The 27,999-nt window shown below is 41.5% G+C and overlaps 1 protein-coding gene across 1 annotated transcript in view; it reads right to left on the bottom strand.

Moving 5' to 3' along the window:
- Positions 1 to 27,999, bottom strand: part of clmn (calmin) — a 71,427-nt gene that overhangs the window by 23,668 nt on the left and 19,760 nt on the right. The window contains exons 2-9 of the mRNA XM_034135282.1: positions 11,018 to 11,079; positions 9,929 to 10,024; positions 9,594 to 9,677; positions 9,416 to 9,508; positions 5,643 to 5,836; positions 3,683 to 3,876; positions 3,129 to 3,211; positions 1,062 to 3,026 (exon numbers count right to left, since the gene is read on the bottom strand). Of these exons, the coding sequence (XP_033991173.1) occupies positions 1,062 to 3,026; positions 3,129 to 3,211; positions 3,683 to 3,876; positions 5,643 to 5,836; positions 9,416 to 9,508; positions 9,594 to 9,677; positions 9,929 to 10,024; positions 11,018 to 11,079 (2,771 nt within the window). The remainder of the gene's footprint in view (positions 1 to 1,061; positions 3,027 to 3,128; positions 3,212 to 3,682; positions 3,877 to 5,642; positions 5,837 to 9,415; positions 9,509 to 9,593; positions 9,678 to 9,928; positions 10,025 to 11,017; positions 11,080 to 27,999) is intronic.

The following is a 27,999-nucleotide window of genomic DNA, read 5'->3' as shown; positions in this document are numbered from 1 at the left end:
TGAATGTTCATGGAGACAACTGTTTGTAACAACCAAAATGCTTTCAAGGACAAGCTGTCCAAAGCTATGAGCATTAGCATGGGAACATCACAGTGACTGGCCTCAAGCTTTCAGCAGGTCATCTGGTCATGAGTGAGATATTGTGGAGGTGTGAATGTTCACATTGCTTCATGTTCCTGTTTGAGCAGTTGGACCATTAGACACACACAGACTGGGGCTTGAGTTTTTATAAGGGAGCGCTTATTTTACACTGGAAAAGAAACAGCAAAGCTAACAGGAAGTCTACTCTCTTTTATGTCAATATTAATCCTATCCATTTGAAGTTTAAGATGTTATTGTAACATAAGCTTTTTGAATAGGTCCTCATTTGCTTTAAGAACTCGGAATATGCATTTTCAGTATTTTGCAAATGTTCTTTTTATACCATTTTTGGAAACAATTTCCTTCCAAAAAGCAGTATCCTTTGAACTGTGCTGCCAAATACTAGTAAGGATTGAGACGCTTCAACCCTCGAATGAAAAATAATGTTGAATATAAAATATTACAAAAATGATAACACCTCTTATTCCATATACATTTTAAGAGAGTTTATGTAATTGTTACACACAGTCCTTCAGGTGGTGCGAAAGGGTTATTTCAATACTTTAAATAAATGTAAGTAATGTGTTCATCTTTAATAAGTGTATCCTCCCTATCAGATAGAATGGCAAGGGAAACATCTATCTAAAAATGTAAATGCTGAGTAGGGGATTGACAAAGTGATTTTAATTCACCCACAAGGGAACATCATTTTGTACCAAATGAATGGCAATCAACCAAAAGTTGTTGAGAGATTCAATTAAAACAAAACATGTCAACTTGATGGTGGCACAAAACTTTTTTTTTCTGAGGACCAAGAATATCCGTATATCTGTCGACTGACCTACCAACATTGCCAACCATTAAAACATGGAAATGGACAAAAACTCCACTGAAAATAAACTGAAATACTTGATACTTAATTGTTTAAAAGTGCAAGCTCATTTGAGACTGGAATAGTCTGATTGTACGACTGAATTTACCTCATCATCCTCTAGTATGGAATCCATTCTCTCCCTGTAGTCTTCACCCAGCAGGTCCAGTAGCTGGTCAGGATCAGTCTCTGAAGCTGGTGCTGGCTGGAGAGCAGATACACTCAAAACTGAAGGCCAACTCTGCATTTCAACATCCGGCAGCTCTGTAAACATGGGCTCCTCTTTGTCTGGGTAGAACAGATCCATGGGTTCGATAGAGTCACAGATTAAATCCTCTGCATGGGAATTTTGATCAAAGTCTGTATAAAATAGGTCCATGTTTGTGGAAACACTACCCGTATCTAAAGTGTTTTGCTGTGTTGTGGCTGTTTGATTGTCACATATGACTGAATTTGATGATCCGCTGATGTCATGTTCATCCAAACTTTCTATGACCCTTTTTTGTTCTGATTCTGTTGGTTCAACATTTTCTGATACCAGACAGGAAGGACTTTCAACAGAGTCTTTGTCAACATTGTCATTGGAATCACAACCCAATTCAGGAGGATTTTCAGGGCTGTTGACCTCTCCGTCAGTTCCCTCTGCTTGATGTTCCTCATCTTCCCCAGCACGATCGCTACTTTCTGGCACACATGTCCCCTCTTCATCCTGCTCTTCTGGCTCACTGGAAATAGATATCAATGGAATATTTATGCCTCTGCTTGGCTCAAGACTTGTTTTTGAAACTCCATCTGTGTTGGATGGATGTGTGTTTGCTAAAGTCTCTGAGCTTAAGCTTTCTTGAGGACCTGGGTACTCTCTTAGAACTCCACTTTCTTCTTGTTTTCCTACATCCCTTTCCTTATAAACAACAGCCTCCTCGGTTGGCTCTCCTCTTGTCTCCTCTGGACTATCTTTTTTCTGACATTCAGTTTCCCCTTCAATCTCCTCAGAGTTATTTCTCTCATTCTGACTTGCAGTTGCATCCTTAATTTGTTCTTCATGGTCATTGGCATTCCCATTAACGTCCACAGCTTTCTCTAAGTATTCCGGGTCTCCATGAGCGCTCTCAAGGGTTTGCTTGAGTTGTGACTGATTAGATTGATCAGTTTCTAGGAGATGTTCAACACCAGAATGAATCCGTTCTTCTGCCTCACACAGTCCAAAAGAAGGTTCTTGCTCTCTGCTCTGACTTGTATCCATGTCCCTAGAGTCTACTTCTTTCGTAATATCATCCATGCTTTGATCAGGTTCCTGTTCTAGTACCATTTCCTGGTTGTTATTCTCAAGGTTTGCCTCTTTCACTTTGACAACTTCATCTTGCTTTTTCTCAGAATGCCCATGAATTCTCTCATTGGTGCTCTCCAACGAGCTCAGTGAGTAAATCCCTTCATCGATGTAGGACTCAGTATTCGACTGCTCATGAGATGCTCTATCCTCCATGGAAGGGACAAATCCTTCATCTAGATTAGTGATCTCCACAGGGGTGGCACGGTACACATCCCAGGCCGTTCCACTGTCACACAAAGAACTCTCGCTTTGGCTTTCACAAAACCTCTCTGGCATCACCCCGAACTCGCTCTCCATCCAGGAGTCTGGCGAGCCGATTGCAGAGTCGCCAATAACTGACTCTGTGTTTATGGACTCGGGCACTGATGAGCCTGTGGGAGAGTGACTGTAAGGCAGTTGTGGGGAGTTACAAGTTGTGTTGACCTCACTGGTGGATTCATTGGGATCTTCAACCACACTGCTTGAGATGTCTTCCGTGTGGGGGGAATCTGCTAAGATGTCTTCAACCGACCACGAGCGAGCTGTAGGCGGTCTGAAGGGGGGTGACATGGCGCTCCTGTCCTCTGACACAGAGGAAATTAAGATTTTGGGTGGGGCTTGGGCAGAGACCTTCTGGAACATGTAGGACCTCTCCTTCACTCTGCTTCGGTACGCACTATTCCTTATGTGGTTGGTGTCACTGTCACGGAAGTTGATTCGGCCCATGGAGACGCTTCGTTCAATCGGCTGGCAGCGCTCCTCCGGCTGAGATGGAAACAAACAAGTTGGCAGAATTTATCTGTGCTCTCATTGAGACGCTAATGTTTTGTCAGACATATATTATAAAAAAAAAAAAGGGATTCCTACCTCCTCTATGCCAGGGAAGTGCTCCAGGAACTGAGACACATATGTCATGATGGATTGTTCATCTGGTGCATTGATAGTCAAATCTGGGCATGGGCAGACAAAGAACATTACCACGTTGGCATTTCAAAAATAGACTCCCATGTAAATAAGGTTCCCTCCTATCACTCATGACTTACAGGGCTAGACTGATCTTATGATAAAACGTTGTTTGAGAAATATAATGGCTTTGTAGCTATCCCCAGTTACCTAGGAACTAAACGTGGGAAACATTATGCAGTCTGTCCTGAGTTGCTGGTTTTTGCTAAGCTCTGAGAAAAACTGAGAATGATCTAGTTCTCTTTGAGACAGCTGTGCCAACAATAGCACATTTGGAAACGCTCGGGAGAGGGTGAAAAGTTGTCTGTTTCCGCTTTAGGCTAATTATGTTATTGTGAGAAACCTGTTGAAGAGGTCTAGCCTACAGCGTTATTGAACAGGTTACCCTGGCGTGAGAAAACCTACACTTTTGTGCATTGAACATTATTTTCATGCAGGGTTAGGTTTTTCTTTGTTACCCTCAGGTTCCAGAAGGCGGTGGATACCCAGGCTGTAGTGGGCTATCCTGAAGCTGTCCTCCAGATTTTCCTTGGTGGTCCTCAGATGGGCCTTCCTCATGTCCACCAGGCTGGGGTCAATGGACTTAATGACAGCCAGGAAGGCCAGACCACTTTTCCAGCTCTTCCCAAAGTCATGCACAGCCACACCGTACCTGAGACAAAACACACACATTCAGAGGACAGGGTCAGTCCAGAGAGACAACAAAACTAACTATGAGAGAGACAATGAAATAACACACTAATGGAGCAAGTAAATCATTGATGCCCCTCCTACTTGAAATCCATTGTTATACAATGTATAACAATGGATGGGGGGGGGGTGCTAGTAGAGCACGCGCGTGAACTGCGCCGGAGCCTCGCAGCGGCGAAACTGTGGCGCGCTTAATTGCGCAGCATTTGCTCATAAGCTGAAGTGCGCCGTATTGGCGCATCAGATGAGGCTCCCTCCGCAAGATGAGGCCCCACGCAGTCTGCGTGATCTGCGTGTGGGAAGGGGCGGGCCTGGATAATCTTCACAGATCATCAGCACTTTTATAATTGTTGAAACGTAAAGGCTAACGCTAGGAGTAAAAAGCTAACGTTAGGCTATAAAATAACTACATCACGGCCACTTGGATGCGCACCACCACTGCTAAGCTAAAGGAGGCTAATGTTCGGCATGATGACATTCAGTAGTCTCATTTAGTCACTTGTTAGCAACCACCGCTTTTATGACATACCAGGGTTCGACAGTAACGGTTGCCAGGTTGCCATTGGCAACCATTCAGAAAAAAAGGCAACCACTTCTTGGCCTTTGGTTGCCATCAGTGGCAACCAGTTTTTAACATAAAGAAATAAGGACAGCAAACAGCTAAATGTGCACCCCAAAAGAGATAAATGTTAATTATTTGTTGTGACCAGTCGGAACCTGATACTTAAGTTGCACGTGCATTGGTGTGATTACGGAGCCAGAAAGCGATGCACGTTTACTCGCGTGCGCGGTGTGTTTGTTTTACAAAAAATGGCGAAGCAAATTAAGTTGTTTGACTGTGGGGTAAAAGGTTCGGCCAACCCGTCAACATCTCAAACGAATGTTCAAAGTGATTCAACTGATAAAGCGCAAGATGAACCCGAACGAAAAGCAAAGAGGACATTTATAAAGTCTTGGCAGGCGAAATATATATTATGTACATTCTGCTCCGTTGTGCATTCACTTCCGGTAAAAGTTCCTTCAAAATAAGTTAATAATTAATATCTAATTCTTAACTGTGAATGGTTTTCATTTATTTAACATTAGAAATGTATTAGTCTGGCCAATCCAAGACTTCAATGCTGAAGGGCCCACGGCTCTATGGTGGGGGTCAGCACAAAGGTCAAGGAAACCCACATTTGAAAGTGAGACAACGGATGACCAAGAAACTAGTGATCTGTGAAGAACAGAACAACAGCTGCACTACTGGTGTTTTGTATACCAGCGATTGAGGGTGGACAAGTTTCCTACCACTTAAGTTTCAAATAATTGTGTTAATTACTTATTGTAAAGCATTTGAACATTCTTTTGTGTCACATTTTCATTATTAAGTTGATGTATAACTGTATAGTATCTTCATTATTTAAAATATAAGATGACTAAAAATGGCAACCATATTTTCAATTTTCAACCAAAAGCAGATGCCTGGTTGCCAGCCTGGCAACCACTTTAAAAAGTTAGCGTTGAGCCCTGCATACTGTAGTGTAGAAGCTACCTTCACCAGATAATTATTTACAGACCTTATTTAAGGCATTAACCAAAGATCAATGACTTTGAGTGTTGAAAATCTTAACTTATCTCCATGTTTAAGACTCATTCTTGCACCATTTTGTAAACATTGTTATACTTCTTCCACTCTTCAAAGATTTATTTCACACATTTATTTTTTAAATGGAAGGCCACACTCACTTGCGTGTTCGCTTCTGGACCCACTGCAGCAGTTTTTTGATGGCATTGCTGTGTTCGCGCATGGCCGCCGCCGCCGCCTGCCTCTCGCCTGACGGAGCGCTGCAGGACGTGTCGGAGTCAGAGTTGGTGGGGATGGACGACAGGCTGGAGGAGGAGGGGAACTGGCTCCTGATGTTCCCCGTGAGCTCCTTAATCTGGGAGGAGACAGAGTTGGAGTATATTCCCCATTAGTCAAGCTGTTTTATCATTCAATTCAGCTGTTGGGTTAATAATCTGCTGCAGAGATTTGGCTGAATTGGATACTCAAGTGTTTCATGCTGACACTGTGTTTTACACAATTGTCTACTGAAAGGGTGGGATTAGCCAAGACTGACAAAAACAATCTTAGGTTTGAAGTAGAATCTGGATTTATTACAGTTACCATGCATGGCACATGTAATCCTTTGGACAGATGACCAACAGAGTTACACAGGAATCTAAGCTCTTAAAACACAGAGGATCTGTTCCGTGCTGATTCTGGTGTTAGTTTTATCAGTTTACTCAGCCTGGGAAAACAGTCATGTAATGTCTCAGGGAGCTTTCTAAAGTCTGAGAAAATAACGTGTTGATGTCAGACTTGAACATTGAAACACGAAAACATGAGATACAGGAACATAGTTATGCAATCAGCCAAATGAAAGTCATATGACCACTCACGACCACAGTGAAGGCATGGGTCAAACTTTATATTCAAACAGTGTTGGCCTGGCATTGCCATCCAACTGTAAGCATCAATTGAATACCAAAACATATGTAGCTCCTGTAAAATATATATAGAATTGAATATGTAAGAAGTTTTATCAACAGTTAACAATATTGTATTATGTATGTACATATATTACAGCAGTTAGAAAGCAATAACTTGGCTAGCTAATACAAATGAAGATAGTACACAAAACAATGATTTGTCTCAGTTGATGTGCAGCAGGTTGTAAAGACAAGAGGGAGGACCTGAAACATTTTGAAATTGGTATCAAAATCCAAGGTTTATTTTCTAATTCTCAGTGATCATGTAGCTGTAAAAGAGTTATGCAAAGTATTGAATGATATTTATCCGTCTTCAGGCCTGGACACACCACAACGGCAACCATTTCAATCGCCTTAAGGAGGCATGTTGACAACACTAATCTTTAAGGGGATGGAGAGATCAAAACATAAAGGAAGATATAGTAGCTCATAAACTGTTTGCAACAATATTTATCTTGCTAACGAATTAGCATAGAGAGCTTTCTTTTTCTTCTTCAGTTACTTTTTATTGAACTAAGTGGTGTGCAAATGTGTGATTTAAATTTGATTAAACTGTCGGAGGAAATGAAACAGAACTGTGAAGAGAGATTTGAGGGAAACTTCTGAGCTATTGACAAGCTATTGAAAGCACTGCAAATGAAAGCTAGTGGGACTATTTCTCTCTAGCTACTGTTCCCAGTGTAATGAAGAACTTCTAAGGTCCAGCTATGATTTCATTGGCAAGTTCAACATGGTCTCATTTCTTGCTGTTAATGGACAAAGCAAGCAATTACTTGTGATAAAGACTAAAAGACTTTTACTCTAACAGTAGTTGTTACTTTTGGGTTGGTTCTAATTTAGAAAGGTAATGTTACTCAGTTTTTCTGAGCAGACAAAAACATTAGACTGGTGGTAAATACAGATTCTGGGGTTTGAGGAAAAATTAAGAATACTGTAAAAAAATGTAAGGAGTAGCAAAATGATGATGTTCAGTCAGGCAAACAATTACAAAATGTCATTGGAGATCGATGACCTGCGTTGATATATAGTTACATTAGAAGCTATAGAGGATCGATGTCCTCTCAGTCTAATGGTGGACGAGTGGCAGGCAGCAGCTAAAACTGAAACTTCCTTGGCTTGTCAGTATTTTATACTCTAATGCCGCGACTACAGTCACTACTTTGACTTTTAACATCACAAATGTCTTCTTTGATGAGTGATGTTAACCTTATTAGCACCATCATTTAGCTGTGAGGAAGTGTTTCCCAGACGTACATCTCCGTCCTCTCTATGGAGGCTCGAAGCCACAGATATTTTCTTTTATCGTCCTTTGTTCGAAGTAAAACTTTAGATCTTTTTGTTGTTTGACGTGCAATACATGACACAGCAGCCTTTTCTTAGTATGGTGACGATTATTGATTTTCACCAGAAAATGGGTGGGGCTTTCATCTAAAATACAATTGTAGAATGTTAGGTTACAAAACTACAATTCTCACACATTTTATACGTTGAATTACAAATGTGGAATGTCAAGTTACCTGTAGAATGCTACTGCAGTGGTTCTCAACTGGTGGGGTCGCGACCCAAAAGTGGGTCGCGGACCCGTTTCAAGTGGGTCGCGGATGTGTGAGTGAAGAAAAAAAAATTGAAAAAAAAAATTGGAATTTTTTTTTTTTTTTTTGGGAAAAAATGCAAACTTTTATTTTGAAGGACCGATTTTCTAACGCTGTGCATGCAGTAGGCGTTGGACTGGAAGTACCGGAGACCATAAATGGTTTTGAAAACTTCTGTCACGTACTGATCATCTTCTCAATAAAACATCTTTGCTGATGTTTTTTCGAGTCTTCTGGCCAATCAGAATCAAGATTGTTGCCGGAAGTCCCCACGGAGAATAACTGAGGTAGAACTATTCTTTATACATCCATGGGTACAACTTCAGATAAAAATGAACACATAATGAAATATGACCCCCGGTTTGATGATTGACAGGTCACAGAACAATGGGAGCTATCTACCCTTACCCACAATTTAAAGTAAGTCACACAGAATCTCCTCTTTACTCTTCTCTCAGCAAGCTGTCAGAACTAAGTGAAAAACAAACAATGGCATAAAATATTATTAATATGTCGGGTAGTAATAGATTTATTTATTTTCTTCTCAAAGTGTACCAGAATGCGTAGTTTATGTTAGTATTTCTAAAAATCTCCTGGGGGAGAATCCCCCAGGCCCCCTGCTGGGGTTGGGTTTTCAGCATGTGTGCCTTTTTATATAGTTCAGCTTTGATTCCATCATCTCATTAAACCTTGTTTAAAAGCATACTTTAGTTCTGTGAAGGGATATAAGGGATATATGCACTGTACTTCACTTTTATTAATATTGTATTCTGAAAAGCGTATATATTACAGCACGATTTTTTGTTGAATAGATTTGAGTGCTTCAAAATGTTGGGTTGCGATGTATTGACCAAGTAAAAAGTGGGTCCCGAGGCCTAACCAGTTGAGAACCACTGTGTTACTGTATGTAGCCTATGGTAGCCTCTGCCTCTGTATGAAAGCGTGTGAATCCTGACTTGTATATGTGAACGTGATGTAGGGGTCTCAATGACTGGAGAAATGCTGTCTCTTTACAGTCTATTTACCTCTGTAATTCATTGAAGAGATCAGTGTATCTTGTACGTTATTGCCATACATCCCGCTCAGGCGTGTATGGAGCCTCATACAGTTGTTCTGCTCCAGAATGAGCTGACAGTCTGTTTGAACTGCAGAGGTAATCTTTTCCTCATGGTGCCGGTCCAAGGCATTGAAGTGCAGAGTGATTACATAAACTACCCACAGAGCTGCACTTTGAAGGGCTATTGTGAATGGAAAGTGCAAAGGCTGTGAAGTAGACACTTTATTCTTCTTCCTGTTGGCCTAATTCTAACTGAAAAAGAGAGGCAAGGGAAAGGAGGGGAAATGGAAACTCAGAGGACAGATAAGAGGAGGACAAGGTTTAGAAAATGAGATTACCTGGAAGAAGAGGATGATGTTCCAGATGAGTCCCAAGATGATGGAGGAGTTTCCATCAGCAACATCCGCTGCGTCGATACTGACCAGCTTCACCTGCGGACACACGTAAATATGTAGTGACGGCCAATCACAAGGCATGATGCAGACATGTGTTCATGCTTCTTCTTGTGGTACTCACGTTCCTCTCCTCCAGGAAGGACAGGACCTTGGCGATGTTGTTGAGTCTGAAAATACGATGTGAGGACCTCTTGAACCCGTGAAGCTGGAGGATCATTGAGAAAGAGACAACATATTACTGAATAGTATAACACCACTATGATTTACCAGAAGTAAAAATCACTGAAAAATCACTGCCCATCACCCTCGCTAAGCCGTTTTCAAATTCACCAGTGGGGTATTTACTGACGTATTTTATGTCGTAGGAAAAAACGTTTAAATCTGTTTATCAGATTTTCCATACATCATTATGAGTATTACACACTGTGCCGTTAAACACGTTAAAACAAGTGAGACCAGCTTGCAGCCGGAGATCTCCTCCAGCAGGGCCATGAGGATGTGTCCATCCTGAATGTCCCTGAACAGGTCGTTGACCTCGATGGGGGGGTCACACTGAGAGGGAAAGAAAATAGGAAGACAGTAATGTGATAAGTAGATCATCAATAAATGAATCGGATTCTATTTTGATCATTTTTAATTATATTATAATTCATCGTACATGACAGTGCAGCCTGAGTGAGAATATAGGATGTATAAACAATATAAACATTGATAATCTGACAGGTGGAGGATACTGTCTGTTCAAAGTTTTATCCCCATTTACACTTTATCAAAAAATGCAACCCAAAAACTGTAAAACCAACAAAGAGGCATTCAATATGACACTTGGAACACAATACATGACAGGAAAACTTTAGATTTAAACATAGGAGAACATATGTATGTCTCTCACTCAGTAATAGCATATACTGGTGGCACATGTTTACACTGTGACATTTGAGGTAAACAGTGATCTATCATTCATCTTCTTTGTAAAATCAGTCAGACTGAGCCAACAGTCATTCCTGTTATCACAACAAGTCATTACTAACTAAAGCACTTGTCTGACAGTAGTGGGGGAGGGGGGGGGGGGGGGGGGGATTGTTCATTGTTAATAGTGGGTCAGACATTTGAAGCAGGGCCAGAGTGTGAGTTGAGAAGAGAGGCTCATTGTGAGAGGAAACAACTCTCACAGCCAGAGGACAGAGAGGAAGGGGACACGTTTCTACAGAGTAGAGGACCACCTTGGTCTAGCTAGACCTGTAACACGGCCACATTCTCTCAGATGAACTCTTTACAGCCTAATGAAAGTTTAATGCTGCACACAGGCAGCTCCACACAAACACATGTATAATTCACAGAGACAGAGAGACTGTAGTTGATGTACAGCACCCCCCCCTCAGCCGCAGTGTGAAGCACACACAGAGAGCGTGGGGGCCATAAACAGCTCTCTGGTTCCACCCAGCTGGTAAATAACACTCAGTGAGCCGTGCAGTAATAACAGGATTACCATGTCTGCTCTTTGTGTGTTTCTGCAGACACCATTCAACAAAGATATACACAAACCTTCTCCAGATGCAGGTTCATCCATCGGGTGAAGGTCCTCTTCTGAACCAGCTCCCTCTCAACTGCAATACAAAGAGAGACATATTTCAGTCTTTAGGAAGCCACAGTCACATCAGAGTCTGAGGAAGAAGTCAGATATGACTAAATGCAAGAAACACACACACACACACACACACACACACACACACACACACACACACACACACACACACACACACACACACACACACACACACACACACACACACACACACACACACACACACACACACACACACACACACACACACACACACACACACACACACACACACACACACACACACACGTTGATTTTCAGGACATCTAAAGAAATATGACATGACCTATTTGAGCTTATAATGATTGTATTTAAAGACACACTAAAGCCGCAGTATTCTCCAAACGTTCCACATAACAGAGCCTGTAGCCAAGATGAGGTGCAAGCATGCACTAAAACAGGAAGTGTTGTCAAATTCAAATGTATGAGGGAAAAAAGTCAATTTACAGTTTAAACTCTCCTAGAACAATTGTTTTGTTTTTGCCATTGACCAATTAAACCAATAAATGATGTGAATAACACAAACGTATGTTATTAAATCCTTTTGCTGTGAACTTTGAGATAATGCCAATTAGCTAAACATAAGCATGCTAATATGCGAAACTAAAAGGCTAACGGTAGTATACCCTATTAGCATCACCCTGCATGTCAGCAAGTTGATGTTAGCATTTAGCTAGGGGTGTGTCAGCTGTAAAAGGGATTGTAAAAGTTATGGCCCCAGATGTCATTAGACATGTTTTAAATGCATTAGGTCTGTCTCAGCTTGATTACAGTTTTGTTATTTGGTGCTATAAGGATAAAAAACAATTACAAGAAGTTTCAAATAAAGCGGCAGGATGTGCATTACAGCACACAGAATAAGTGTGATAGACATGCATGGCAATCTAAGCTGGTTTACTGTCAGACAGAGACACTCTATGCCAGTGACCATCAACTGGCGGCCCGCGGGCCAAATCTGGCACGCCAGACATTCTCATCCGGCACGCGCTGTGGCGCCGGCGGAGTGGTTAGTGCGTTCGCCCCCCATTCATTTTTTTGTTACAACGTCTCGTGAGTAATGTGCAGTACCGGAGTCCAACAGAGAGGCAGCAGCTGCGGGACAGTAGCCTGCGTACTGCGTAGCCTTCCCTGCCCTGAAGAAGAAGTGATCCTTCGTTAGCGTGAAGAGTCTGCTTTATGCGCTCCGCAGTAGCCCCGCTACGAGGCTCCGGCGACTTGGCAGTACATGAGCGTGCTCCACTCCCCCCCCCCCCTCCGGTCAACAACTTTAAAATTCAGGGCTATGTATAAAAATCGCTGGCCCCCAAAAGTGTCTCTAGGAATAATTTTGGCCCTTGGACAAATGTAGTTGGTGATCCCTGCTCTATGCTTTAGTATCGTTTGTCAGAAATGTGACAGTGACACGCTCACCAATGATATTATGGGAATGGTTATTCTTGCAATCTTTAGCCTTTGGAGAGCATTTACATGCAGAAAAACAGGAAAGGGAAAAGCCCTAGAATAGGGCCTCTTTAAAAACACATCTTTATTTTGGACATAAACATGAACGACTTGTGTATGAACAGTTGATTTTTTATTATTATTTGAATGTTGGTTTAAAGGATGACCATTTTTTGTTTTCACTTCCTAACTTAATGACTGTTAAGCTGTTTGTCTTTGTTTATGTTTGTTCTGTTTACGTGGCTAAAATAGTTAAATAAGTGTGTGAGTGTGTGGACCCCAGGAAGAATAGCTAATGTTCATGCTAGTGCTAATGGAGAGCCTCATAAAGATAAAGCCAAAATCAGCACCACAGTCACCACCTGTCGGCATGACGAGTCACAAAGTCACTTTGATTCAAGTAATCAAGTCAGGCTAAACCGTCACAAACACTCATTCCTCCTACGTCCATGAAACCTCTCAACAAACACATGTGATATATAGTTTAAAGGGTGGCCATGGGGTTTGTGCAGTAGTGTCACTATGTTGTCTGTGTATGTCAAACTGTGTACATGTAGTGTAAGTCATGTGTGAATACAGTATGCTGTTGTCTTTTACTATGCACTATTTATGATTTGTATCTTTTGTGGAACTGCAGGACGGAATCCAAAACTAATTTTCTTACGAGGACAATAAAGTCGCATAAATATGAAAGGATTAGTACAAATGTATTGATCCTGAGTTACTATATTAATAACATCTCCAGGGTAGGGAGGGCACTGCAGCATGTTTACTGTTGACTTCCTCCTCCCACCAGGGAGGGTGGGAGGACCTCTGGAGGGGTTACCATGGTAGCAAAGTCAGCTGTTATTCATCTTTATGTCCAGTATGTCTCACTGGGGCCACACACACACACACACACACACACACACACACACACACACACACACACACACACACACACACACACACACACACACACACACACACACACACACACACACACACACACACACACACACACACACACACACACACACACACACACACACACACACACACACACACACACACACACACACACACACACACACACACACACACTATTGAGCTGTGGCTGCCGTACTCATATTGATCCCTTCTTCCTCCACTGAGCATGGTGGGCAACACAGTGGAACACACAGATAAAGGAGGGGAGTTATTGCTCTTCATCATGGGGGGTTTAGGGTTGCGGTCCAATTGGCCTCTTAGCTGTAGAGCAGTGGGATGAGGAGGGGAACGCCCCAAATGCAGAGAATTCCCCCCCCCTGATCTCAGACAATGCTGGAGTTTAGTTGGTATTCAAAAGGCGTCGCAGAGTCTTTATTGCATGGATCTTTGTCGGAGCAGACACAGGGAGGTTGGGGAGGGGGGGAGGAAGGGAGGAAGGAGGGAGGTGAGAGAGAGACTGAAGGGAGATGAGCCGAGATTAAATGAAGAGCATGTTCTCTAGAACAGGGGTTCCCAACCCCCGGTCCGCGGACCGGTACCGGGCCGCGGAGGTGTTACTGCCGGGCCGCGAAATAGCTGTGAGTTTATCGTAATATTTGCAGAATTATAAATATATAAAAATATTTTATCATAATATTTTTTTCAAAAAGTGTTTAATTTTCGCACCTATGCCACCAGTCATATTATTTCATCCAGTAGCTAGTTAATCTTTCACCAGAAAACCGTTGAAAATGGCTTTTATGATGTTCCGAGGGATTCGGCGGCTCTTGTGCGCACGAGAATGTTACCGGTGCGCCAAGTAGGAAGAGGAGCGCACAGGAGACAACCGTTTGATTGCAGACTGTTATGTTTATGTGGGGAAATGGTGGTGCATACATTATTTGAGATATATTTCAAACTCGGACTTCATTTTAAGGACATGTCGGCCAGGGGTGTAGAGCTATTTGTTTAAGCACCGGATTGGCAAAACAGGAGAGTAAACCAGTCTGCCTTGATCTATGAATTAATGTCCGGGACTCTCACGGTATCTGCTGCCCGCAGCTGTTTTATAGAAGGAAACCCTCCTTCACTTCATGAAATGGCTGAAGCATCAGGAGGCAGCGGGACGTATACTCGTTAAAGAGCTGTGCCTTTTTACGCACCGCCTTCGCTGTGTTTAACTTAATCAGAACAGTTTAAGAGTGACTGCAGGCTGCTACGTGTTACCACACACACATCTCTACACACATCGAACTGCCCGATTACTCCCCCTTTTATTAGTTTTATGAAGGAGATGTCCAGTCAGTCACCAAGGCGCATGATGTGTGTGTGTGTGTGTATGTGCTCTGCTCAGCTCAGCTCTGTGTGTTCGGTGTGTTTGTGTCCGACACCGGCATATATGCGGCTGTTCCCAAAATAAATTAGTTTAATCTTAATCTCGATGTAGTGCTAAATGCTGTCGGGAGTGCACCGGAACGAACGACACTATCATAATATCTTCTGAAAACAAATGCCAGTGACACACACACACAAACACACACACACACACACACACACACACACACACACACACACACACACACACACACACACACACACACACACACACACACACACCCTGGCGACCGGACATCTCGTTCATAATGCGCCTTCTCCTCGTTTTCCCAGCATTCACTGGAGTATCCGTAAATCATACAAACAAAACCACAACGTTGATTTATCTGTTTTCCCGTTTTGGTTTAAAAACTGAATAACGTCGGTTTTTTGGTTTTCCGAAAAACCAAAAAACAACACCGGTTCTTTTTTAAACTTTGTTAATATGTTTTGGATGCATATTGTTCTAGTATTTGTTCAGGCTGTTACATACAATTAGACTCTGTTGCTACCTGCTGGTGGTGAGTAAATATTAAAATCAGTTAAAATTGACAACCGGTCCGCGATTTTTTTTTAATGTATCTACCGGTCCTTGGCACAATAAAGGTTGGGAACCCCTGCTCTAGAACATAAGTGAATCAACGAAGGAATAATGTAACCAATTATTGGCTTCAGTATCCATTGATGCAGCTTCAATAGACCAGAGTGTGATGCAGCCAAATGCTTCAACACTCTTCGTGTAGCACATGCCAAATGATGGAGCTTTCAACCAACGTATTTGCAACTTAATTCATGTTTGACTGAGCAACAAGTTCACCACCATTCATAATGAAAAGTCAGTCAAAATTGCTGAAAAAAACGACTGGTCCAAGAGAAGACATGTCCGAAGACCGACTGTGGATTCCTGTTTAAAATGTATTAATGTCTTTACTGATTCTGTACATGTGTCAGGCTATTTTCAACAAGAGCAATCAATCAATCAATCAATCAATCAATGTTTATTTATATAGCCCAATATCACAAATGTTACATTTGTCTCAGTGGACTTCACAGTTTGTACAGAATATCAGTATGACAATACGACACCCTCTGTCCTTAGACCCTCACATCATACAAGGAAACACTTCCAAAGAAGGAAAATGCTCAGAACCCAAGTACTTGTCCAATGAAAAATGTACCTGATGATGGTGGACGACAAAAGGTCAAGAAGAACTATATGCTAGGCAAGTTTTAATGGTGGTGGTCATCAGACAACAACGATATGACAGACTTGACAAAAAAAGACTATAATAATGAAGTAGAAATTGAGTTTTTATACGCTCTGTGGGACCAGATCAGGCGCCTGAGAGTGTGTGACTTCTCTCTTGCAGGTAATAAATCACCAGAGCTAACAATATTGCACATTCATAAGGATGGAGTATGAGGTATACGGTGACCTAATCTTTCATAAAACACTGCCTAGAAACCAGAGCTGCCGGTGGAGCGTACACCTGGAAAGATGACATCAGCTAACGACATTACTGCACAGAGGACTCTTTTGAAGCTACGGATATTTCATTTTACAAGTCTGACTCTGCGAGGTGAGTAATTACGTAGGTACTCAATTGGGTGTTTTTATTGTAATATGGAAAATGTCAGCTTTCTAAAAAAAACTTGTATGTGCTGCAGTACAGTAAGAAAAGCATGGTGTTAGCATTCTGAGGCTCTGATACTGCCTAGTTTGGTGCTTTTTACAAATGTCTGTGTAAGCATGCATGTGCTACTGTGAATAAACATTCATGACTTTTCCCTGTTTGTCCCCCCAGTTGTGTTTAGCTCAGGGATTATAACAGTAGATTCTTGTATGAAAGCATCAGTTGACCCTTTGAAATGACACAACTACCATGGTGTGGAACTGAACTACTGAATATATTGTAAACCAACTCAACAGTAAAATGCTGCTTACACATACAAGTATCAATCAAGTATTATACAATCATTAATAACTGACAGGGCACATTTTACTGGAGGAGTACTTTTAGTTAATACTTGAAGTTCATTGAGCTGATATTACCTCTTGTACTTGGCGTATTTCCAAAGCAGCAATCTGAAACACTGTTCTTTGTTTGCCAGCTTACACACCCCCTCCCAAATCTGATAACACTTTTCCACTGAAATTAGATCAGTTCTTTATTAGAATTGGTTTGGTTTCTAGTTGGTCTGACTAGCATGAATATCCATCACAATAACAACAATGGCAGACTACGAGATGTTTCTTGTATTACATGGATGATGTTAGCCTAGCCACCAAAGCCATTCTGACTAATGAATAACTATATTTAGAGTCAACAAACTACTACAATGATATGAATATGCGGCTTGCGGTTCTAGGTGCCAGGCGAGCCAGTATTGGGTGCCCGATTTGAACAAATTCTCTGGGCCAAAAGCCGGCTCCGCTGCAGTGGGAGCGCAACAACTGGTTTACAAATGAGCACCAGCTCCCAAACCGCTTATTGTGAGTCCTGAGTGGAATTTATTAGAGACTCGCCTCATTATCAGGACTAACAGCAGCCCTGGATTACACACAATGTCAACTTTTCATAGCTGGAATCAAGCCAACACTTTGCACTGTGAGGGGAGGGGGGGCGTTGCTATATTTGGGAAGAGTTTTTTACCAATGCTGTGTGAAGCTGCACAGATTCAGGTGCCGCACTACTGCTCAGAGTTAGAGAAATTAACTAAACATCATTTGGGATTTAGACATTGAGTTTTGCATGAAACGTGAAGAAATGCCTTTGAATGAATTCACCAATAGATGATTATCATCTGCTCTACATAAACAGGTTAGAAAACTGATAGAATATTTTATTTCTTATATAGTTACTGGTCGATTTAGAGGTTCATTTGAAAAATGGGGGTTAAAAGTCTGCTGCTGTAAAATACTGTATATAAAGTGTTTTTTAATCTTTAGAATGTACCTTTTCCGTAACGCCTGACTTCTGTTTGTGTAAGATGAGTCTCTCTGGGTGTTTCTCAATGTCGAGGAAGGCTCCTCCAGAGCCACTAATTCAAGGATGCTACGTCATCGAGTCCCGCCGAAGGACTGTTCCAATGTCCAGGATGCTTGGAATTCTACCGAGGCCGGCGTCCTTCGTTGCGGGAAATTTCGAGGCTGCACATGTGTATCCTCTGCAGTCTTAAAATCCCCACAATGCTTTGCGCATGGACCAATTTCCAAATCTTTGGCGGGTGCAGGTGTGCAGGTGTGCATATGACGCACACCTGTTAGCCTGTTCCACCATTCTTCGTTTTCCGAGGCTAGGAAGGATTCTTGCCTCGCTTCTGAAGGACCTGACTCGGAGGAACATGTCCTACCAAGGAAGCGTCCTCGACATTGAGAAACACCCTCTAACTGCTTTGGTCTAATTTGCTTGCCATGCAAACAGAGGAGGAGCAGCTCAGTCTACGAACCAAATGGACACGTTCAGCATGACAACTCTTTTATTACATTCCTGGGTGGAGGAGCAAATATAATGAAGGGGCTATTAGATCTGGAGGCTATAAATGAACACACATCTATAATAAAACGCTAGACAGGCAATGAATGACTCATTGTGGGATCTGGTGGCGTCAGTGTATTTGCTTTGTGAATCCAACCAAGATACACAAAGTAAACGTCTTGCATTGCCTCAGAGGGGGGGGGGGGGTTATTGGATACACAGCATGCATGTTGTTCAGCATCACTCCTTGAGATCATATTTGCACAGGCACATGTTTCCAGCTTTCATCATAAACTTTATTTAATCAAATAGACTTGTTGAGTTAGGGATCTTATTGAGACCCGAGAACAAGATCCATTCCTAATCACACATCCAGTGAAAAAGACAATATAGACAAATAATGCCAGAAAACCACAATCAACTAAGAACTAGTAAAAAACAATTTAAGTGTCAAATAAAACAAACAAATGTGAAGGCTATAAAATTTGAAAACCATTCAACTGAATGGGTTACTGTAGTTGAGATTTAAATTAGTTTCCTGATCCTACTTTTAAATTGGACTGTTTCTTGTTTTATTTTGAAGTTTTCTCTATCTGTGTCATGTTTGTTTTTACTTCCTTTCTTTGTTAGTTTTTCAAAAGCCCTCTTGAAGTCTGCCCGCTGTTCTGAAGTGTCCAAGCATTGGTACTACACTTTCGGTCTAGTCTGTGACGTCATTGTGCCCAAAAAGACATATTTTTTACATCAACGCCGATCAACTGCCCAGTACGGAAACTTGTATTACTATTATTTAAATCATTAGTGTCTAAAAGTTGTAAATGTGTTAAAAGCTGAATCCAGAGTTATTTGCCATCTGCGTTCACTTTGCTGAGCCAAGACGGACAGATCGAAGGCGGGGCTTAAGGAAAACTCAAGTCTGCATTCTCTAATGGCCCAAGACCCCAGATGATCCGCGTATTTTTTGTACCTACAGTCAGTCCATGCCACTGAGCAACTTTCACAGGAATACATCGGGCCCCGCCTCCAACTTGTATGTAGTTTTCCATGAAGTTATGTTCTGTTCGTCCTGCTTTGCTTTACCTGGCCCTTCCTGGATTCTGCGTAACAATAAAACGTTTTGGTTAAAAGAGCCCGTCTACTGCATTTGGGTCTACACTGCTCCACTTCTCATTTCAGGAAAAATGATATGAGGTAGTGTAAGCTTCAACAGTACAGCTTTACATTTTTCTCAGTTTATAAGTCATCTTAACTGTGATACAGACAACATATAACGTATATAATGTGTCATCAGTGATCAAGTGTAATGCACTCTGATACACCAGATTTAGCAGCTGAAGGCATGAGGAGGCAGTTAAAATGCTGATCTGATATAAACCAAAGTCAAAGTGGGAGAATTATAAAGTGGCTTGACCAGTTTTCTAAAGACGAGTCAGCAGTCTGTGAAACTCAGTGTTTCTGACAAACTTCTCATCTGAGCTGTTGTTGAAGGGCTCTGTTGACCTCGGCCCCCCCTAACGGCTGCAGAGGACATGCAAGGACAACCCCCCTCCATATTTTCACATAGTGACCTCAAGGCATCTTAAGAAGCATCACTGTGACCAGCATCCATTCAAACCTTTTGCTAACGTGGTGTTACTCACATGAATACAATGCTAGACTGCAGGTAGCTCCAATTCACACAGAGTGCATTTATTGATTTCCCTCTGTAAATCAATGAACAACAAGACATGATGAGTCATGGTCGTGTGAGTCACATCAGCAGGTGGCATTGGTGGACCAATCACATCATTCCTATGTTATGTTAATCAAGCAGTGAAAGGCTTTGCACTAAGAATGTTAACATGTTTCTTTTTTCTAAAAAATATGCTTGATTCAAATGGATGATTTTTGTTGCAATGGTATTGACTAACATTGAACATTGAAAAATGACAGTTTACTACAACAGTATTTTAGGTAGTAACAACTTTGACTTCATATTTAAAAGGAGATCAGTTGATTTAATTCCATAACATAGCCACACTATCAGCCTGAAATCAATAACACTTCTTCACTAATGCTTCCAGTCTATAGTGTAACGACAGGAAGTAGAGAACTCTTGTTTGTACCGCAGTGTTCAGCTGACAGGGACCCTGGGATCTGTCTCCATGGTGCTAATCAGTGGTATGAAGACGTTTTCTTCCTCTCTGATAAAAGAGTAAAACAGAACGCCTGCACATGTTCTGGAACCACCCACACAAGCCCCCGGCTCACTTTGAAAAAAGAGATGAGAGGAAACCAAGCGATAGAGGTTTTCTGAAGGTTTCATAATCAGACTGGGAGTATGACGGTAGGTTTGTGTCTGGATGTAGCCCCCGGTAGCAGTTAGGATCTGAAATATTCATGCGGGGCTGTGACGGGGGGATCCCTTCAGACTGCAGTGCTGCTGTTACATCACCGTTCAGGCTCTTGGCCGCATCATATCTTAACATGTTATATCAGAGCTATGTAAGAAAGTGGAAATGCTTCAGCTTCTGTTATCACACTATTATCAAAATGTCGTTTTTTTACTAAACCCATTGGTATCAGATTGAATTAAGTGTAACATTCTATTGAGGGCATTTGTTTTTTTATAAATGTAGACATGTGAATATAAATGTAAAATGCAATATCTTCATATGCCGTATTCTATCGATTAGACTATTTAGGGCGACTTAGGGTGTAAACGGGTATCCAACAATTGGAGGGGATAGTGGTTTGATCCCCAGCTCCATCAGTCAAAGTGTCAAAGTGTATATGGGCAAGATACTTCCCAAGAAACTCCTGAAATGGACATGATTGAATAAAAAGGCAACTGTGGCTCAGGGGGTTAATAAGCGTTTACCAATCCCTAACCCTAAGAGTGTTGGTGGTTTGATCTAACCCTAACCCTAACCCTAACCCAGGGGTCTGCAACCTGCAGCTCTTTAAGCCCTCTGCTCTGGCTCCCTTGAGCTTAGACAAAAATAAGAAGGAAATAAAATACAAATATTTGTAGGACTATTTATATATTGTTTTGTTGTAGTGTCAATTAAATACACGTAATGAATGTAATATAACAAACAATTGAATTTGCATTAAATACCATAGAAGACTACACACTTGTTTATTATACCTCACACTCAACACAATGTACTGACAGTCATACTTATCTAAGGGTCAATCCATATAGAATGCAACATGAGTTTTTGAAGTCATTATCATCAAATGTAATAATAATAATAATGCATTACATTTTTATTATAGCGCTTTTCCAGGTGCTCAAAGCACTTTACACATAGTAGTGTGTAATAGTAGTGTGAAGACTTCAATGTCTGCAACAAAGTGTTGGCAGAAGGACAGACCAACAAACATTAAAATAAAAGATGAGCTGGGAGGGTATAATAACATTGACCCGGACTCCTGTCCTTCACTCAACACTGTTCAGACACAATACAGGAATATCTAATACATATACTAACAATTGGACACATATTTCATCCACTACTAACAATAAAGTAGTACACACAAATAATATTTTAATCTACAACTAAGAGAAGTAAATAGTTCTCAGGTCATGTTTGTGTTTAGTTATGACCCATGACCAACATCATGTTTACAAGTTAAAGATCTCTATAAAGCTATAAAGAAAACATCTTAGTGGCCAAAGTTTACAAATCAATGGATGGAATGAAACTGAAAGATAAGATGACAGCCAATCACCATCTGTGTATCTCAGGTTACTCATCTGCTGACATCACATTACATCCAGCTGGCGCTTCTATGCAGAGCCATTAACAGAGTACCTCTGCAGAGGCCGATCACACACTGTTGGTTATCTGTGGTTCAGTGTTGCACTTTAACTGCAGGGTTGGGGATGGATCCACTGACCCTCCAATTGGTAAACAAACATATAAACCTTGAGCGAAAGCAGCCCTGATAAAAAGTAATTGGACGACAGGAAAAAGATAAACAAAGGTTTAGTTTGAAACCAAGTATGAGGATCTTAGACATGTCAAATAACTCTTACTTTACTAGTCTGATTTGTCTAGCTTCGTGTTAAATAGTTGTCCTTGAAGCACAAACTAACATTTGATCCAGGTTATCAGAACCCCATAATTGGTTTAGAAAATGTAACAACAAAAATTGGAAACTCTTGATAGTTTGCTTGATGTTTAATCATCCAGCTCCTCCTCATCTTGTTCCTGTCACCTTCTGACTTCTTTAGCAATGTTGCAGTATTCTAGGGATGCACCAATACCACTATTTTTCAGACGAAGTACTGTACAAGTACTTACATGTGAGTACTTGTCGATACCGAGTACCAATATGAGTACTTGAATCAATACAATTTTACTCTTCACCCTTCCTCAATTTAGCAGAGCTTATTAAACTGCTTAGTTGAATAATTGATTCCGATTGGTCAATTTGGAAATTGCAGGGGTTATTTATACTATAGATCACACCACTGCTAAGCATAATGCAGTTATCGGAGCAAATTTGCGATTACAAGTACGAGAACATGAGGACAGGATCGGACCGATACCTGATACTAATATCAGTATTGGTTCATCCCTACCGTATTCCTAGATCTCAGCTCTCAACTTAGTGCCTACTGTATTTTACTCAAAGACCCAAGTTTGATAGAAAACAAAACCCCCCCCCAAGGCTCAAGGTTCAGACTAACATTAGCCTTAACCAGTAAGGAATTGCGGCGTAAAGTAACGCAGCGTAAACCAAAGATGAAATGCAACATGGTATTTCCCTTTAACATTATCAGTTAATGTTAGCGCTGGTCAACCACGCACTGTCAACACTAAAACTCGATGTCTTGTTTTTAACATTTCAAAAACATTAAACTGTATGAGGGTCTAATAACAGCAGCACTATAACCCTTTAGAGGGACAATAAATACATTGAAAATCTGCCAACTAAGTGCTCTTTCGCACAAAGAAATATGATCCCTTCATTGTTTAGCAGATCAGCAGGTGCACGAGGTTCATTAAATGATGGGTAGGCAACTGCTTCAGTATTACATAAAAGCCTTTGTTACATCACAGCAATCTGTCAGGGTGAGTTGACGAGAGAATCATGGTATTGCATTTTATTAGAGTGGGTGTGCTGAAAGCCCTTCAGAATGGTTCCAATAGCAGGTAATGCTGTGGGAAAAAGACAATTTATATTCCTCATGTGTGCATTGACAGTCACAGTGCATGTACATGTCTGTATGTGACAGGTAAAAAAGGGGACTTCTCGATTCTATTGTGGGCTCATGAAAGATAAGGCTATAATAACAAATAAATAATAGGATATGACCCCAAAGGAGGTGATTTATGGTTTAATGGCAACATTTATAAACCCTAAGGCCGGCGTCACACTGTCCCGAAATTGACACCACGAATATGGAATTGTGAATTTCGCACGAAGATGGCCCCGAACTTGGTCAACAGCCAAGCAACAGCCGAAGCAAGTACGATGCCTACAGAAGGCCACACGATGGCACCCGAACCACACACTCCGTCATGTTGTTTCCATAGCAACAACAACTTCCTGTCAACAGCGTAAACTCGCCTTCAAAATAAAAGCATCTAAATAAAACAGGAAGTTAACCTAAATTACATTTAAGACATACAACTGCAACGAAAGTAACAAAAACAATGTCATATCCTTTTCAGTTTCACAGAACACAAATTGTACTATAATACGATGGCTACACGACGGCATTGCGAGGGCTTCACGTAGTCGTGTTGCCTTCCTAAGACAATCGGGAAGCTTCTTGTTTCCTTCGTATTGTAAAGACGAAGATGACACGATTTGACAAGATGCCCTCACGGTGGCCTTACGAAGGGCAAAATGGACACACAAATTCAACACGAAAACGAACCTTCGCAAGGTCTTTCGGCAATTTTTTGGCATGCCAAAGATTTTGCCACCGCTCACGAAGTTGCTGCCGGAGCCTGAGAAACTCCACCGGCGGCCATACGACGGCTTAAGATGCCCTCACGAATGGCCCGATGTTGTTACGATCAGAGGCGAATTTGAACATTTCCTTTATCGTGTCCATCTGGTCTTCGGGACAGTGTGACGCGGGCTTAAGCGGATTAAGCCCCTGTAACAGTTTCAAAACAGTTTTTTACCAAACGGCAAGAGACGTGGCTAAAGCTGCAGTGTTTGGCCGACTAATATAGTCCTCTCAACTTCCCTCTCAAAATACAAAGACCCAATTCTCCCACAAAACATAAAGCACTCGCTTTTTCACGTGCTGCAGTGCATGTTTGAACAAGCCAAGTCAAAATGAAACGCCAACTAAACCAAATTGTATGTTTGCTCAGAAATCAAGCTCTTCTATGTGCTTATATACATATACATGTTTTTGCCTTAATTCGGTACCAAAATATGAGAAATGTCCTGCTATTTTATTGGTACGCCAGTATAGGAGCTGCACATCCTTGGCAAGTGTTGAAATACATTACTTTGATGTTTAGTTGGTAAATGTAGTGCTGATGTTAGAAAAACTGTTAGAAAGCTAAGCTAACTAGCATCCACTCTCTGAGTGCAATACACTTGTGTGCTATAAAGGGACCAGCAGCTAACTGTATATTGGATATGGTTAATAGTTAATGCTGTGTGGACTTGTTTGGGTCGCATTCACACCTAATAGTTCGCTTCTCTGGTGCGCACCAGACCACAGTTTGTTACATTGTTTCATTTTTCAGAAGGTTCGGTTTGCGTTCACACGGGCAAAACTCAAACGGACTATAAACTTTAAACACAAGTCATGTGCACGGAAATGCTGTTCAACCATTGGTCAGACATTAAGGGGGTAAAAACGCAAATCCCGGCAATTTCTACCGGAGCCTCCGCCATGGAGCATCGGCACTTTCGGCAGGTTATTCTCATGCTGCTGTTAATCTGGAGATCAACAGACTCTAGCGGCCCGCGCATATGATTATATAATCAGACAACGTCCATTAAAAAACATTATAACACATATAATGAGAGACGTTCTGCAGTAAGGAGGGGCGCTTCACCGACGACAGGGGTTCTTAATTTTATGTAGTTGACTGAGCATTTTTACTTTACACAACACTGTTCAACACTTAATTCTACTTCACTCTTTAACTAAACAACCGCGGATGTCTTGAAAGACTCTTTCGCTAAAGATTTTTGAAGACATCCGCGTTCTTGTGACACGTAAATACTACGCTTCCTATGTTTTGGTGCGGACTGCATTCACACCAGCGATGAACCGCTCCAGAGTTCGCAAGCAAGCGTTCCGAGACCACCTATTTTAGCGGACCAGAGTCCGGTTGTTTAGTTCACTTCAGAGGTCTCGGACTGTGTTCACACCGACCCAAATGAACCGCACCAAGCGGCTAAACGCACCAGGGTTCGATTCAACTGGACTATAAAAGGCTGGTGTGAATGCACCCTTACTGTGCAGCTACAGTAACACAGGAGTCCACATTGCATTTCCTGTGGCTCTCAGCTGACCACCTTAAAGCCTCAAGGCTCAAATGCTTGTCAGATGGCTTTTTGAAACACTCCATCCCCCTACACACCTTTCTGAGGTCGGATTAGGGGGTGTGTACCTCCCCGAGGTCAGAAATTAAGAGGGGTTTAAACTTCTCTAGATCTGTTTTCAGTCTTTAGACATCATTCTGTGTCCCAAAGTCGGTTGTTTTTGTTAGATTGCCAAAATAATGTCTGTTTTTAAGAGAGCTGATGAGATTTTTATGTTTTGTTCTATGACATAAAATATGTCAGTAAATAACCCCACTGGTGAATGTCTAAAGCTTATAAGTGTCATAAAATTGGTGGCTGCTAACAAGTGTCTAAATGAGACTACTAAACGCCATCACACCCAACTTTAGCCACCTTTAGCTTCGCGGTGGTGACATGAAGTCAGGTGACCGTGATGAAGTTTGCTTCGATGTTAACTTTTAACTTTCTGGACAAAACATTTAAGTATCATATGTCCTATTTGTGACAACATACTGACATTTTATTAAAAATCTCATTGCTATTGTCAAGGGACCTCTTGCGATGCTAACTTCGGTCGAATTACAAAAATACATCATCACTGAATCACTCTATGATGGTCAGTTTTCCGCAAACAAGGCCATTCAAAACAGCTAAAACATTTCTCATTTCTGAAGAGCTCAGATATTTCACAATGGTGGTGCTTCTTCTTTTGCCAACCCTACTAACTCCCACTGTCCTTACCAAAATAAGATTTCTGGTACCCATGGATGATGTCATTGACTCTACATCCATGTTTTTCTACAGCCTATGATACAAGGCAAAGAAAATAAAGTGTCATTTTATCATCAGAAGCATGATAAATATGATGTGTGTGCTTCAACTGAGGGTAGAGTCCTATTTGACTGCACACAGCATACTTAACAGACAAAACAAAGTGGTAATGATCCCTCACATGAAATCACAGAGACCGCCTTTGAGAAAGCTCCTTTCTGAATATTTACCTGACTGAAAAGAGAGTTCAACACAACACACACTCTGATGTCATCCTGCATCAAACGTCACCACATTCCAGCAGATTACTCAAAGCAGCAGCAGCTTCTAAAAGGGTACGATTTCACTGATAAGCCTTACCTGAGGAACATTCAATAAATGAGTTCTTAACAGGATCTTCAAGGTAAACTGAGCATTACTTGTGCACTTTTGAACTGCTGCCTTTTGAAAGAATAAGAGAAAACATGAAGGTGTGAACGTTTTCTGACTGCTAGGGGAAACAAGGTGAAACATCCGGAGAGAGAGAAACCAGCCGCTCAGGTTGAATCGGTTCAATATTGAAAAGCAATCCCTGGTGGGTGTGTGTTTTTCTGTACAGCTTATAGCTGCTCAGTGAAGGCCCCCAGGGGTCGCAGGGCAACCTGAGAGCATCGTCTCTTAGAAACACTGCGTGGTGAGGCAAATGGGTCTCTGAAACGTTACCGTTAACCCTTTGAAGGCAGTTTTGCTTCAGCATAAAGTCATGGTGCGTTCCAGTTGTACTAGGAAGTGGGAATATCTGAGTTTGGAAGTCGGAAATGTCAACTGGAACGCCCCCTGAGGTCGGACTTCCTACTTGAAATTTGGAGATACCTCGCCATACCCGAGATCATCATACATGTGCTAATGGAATCTCCGCATATGAACATTAAGAGAACATTTGATAATATAACATGTTTAGCTCTTCTGTATTATTTATGTCACATTAAATTAACTGTAAATATGGTACTGTTCATCTTCTATCTGCGGATATAATGCTACGATGTTTGTATTCACAAAATACAAAATAAAGCGTAGTTATTAACCGTTATTGCTAACAATGGCTAACCCAAGGATGCTAAAGCTGTAAACAAGTCAAACAACTTTCCTGCGGGCGTCCATCTTTTTCCACTTGTGCTACTGGACCACAGTCATCTCGCATGTGACATCACTCCCAGTTCCAATGTACAGTATATGGAACACAGTATATGGAACGCAGCATTAGTATACTGTTTCTCTGAGCCAGCAGTGAAACCACCTGCATCTCATAAAAAGCCAGCCTTCCACCCAAATCACACACAGGAGAGTAAGAGTGGGCTAACAGGATTACATCACCCACCAGTGGAGCTTTATCCCACAATACAACCACTGACCTTTTAAAAAGTCCCACGGTA

The sequence above is a fragment of the Trematomus bernacchii genome, unplaced genomic scaffold (genome assembly GCF_902827165.1).
Source record: "Trematomus bernacchii unplaced genomic scaffold, fTreBer1.1, whole genome shotgun sequence".
Classification (NCBI taxonomy): domain Eukaryota; kingdom Metazoa; phylum Chordata; class Actinopteri; order Perciformes; family Nototheniidae; genus Trematomus; species Trematomus bernacchii.
The sequence above is the reverse complement of the archived record's forward strand: the minus strand, read 5'-3'. Positions and strand labels throughout refer to the sequence as shown.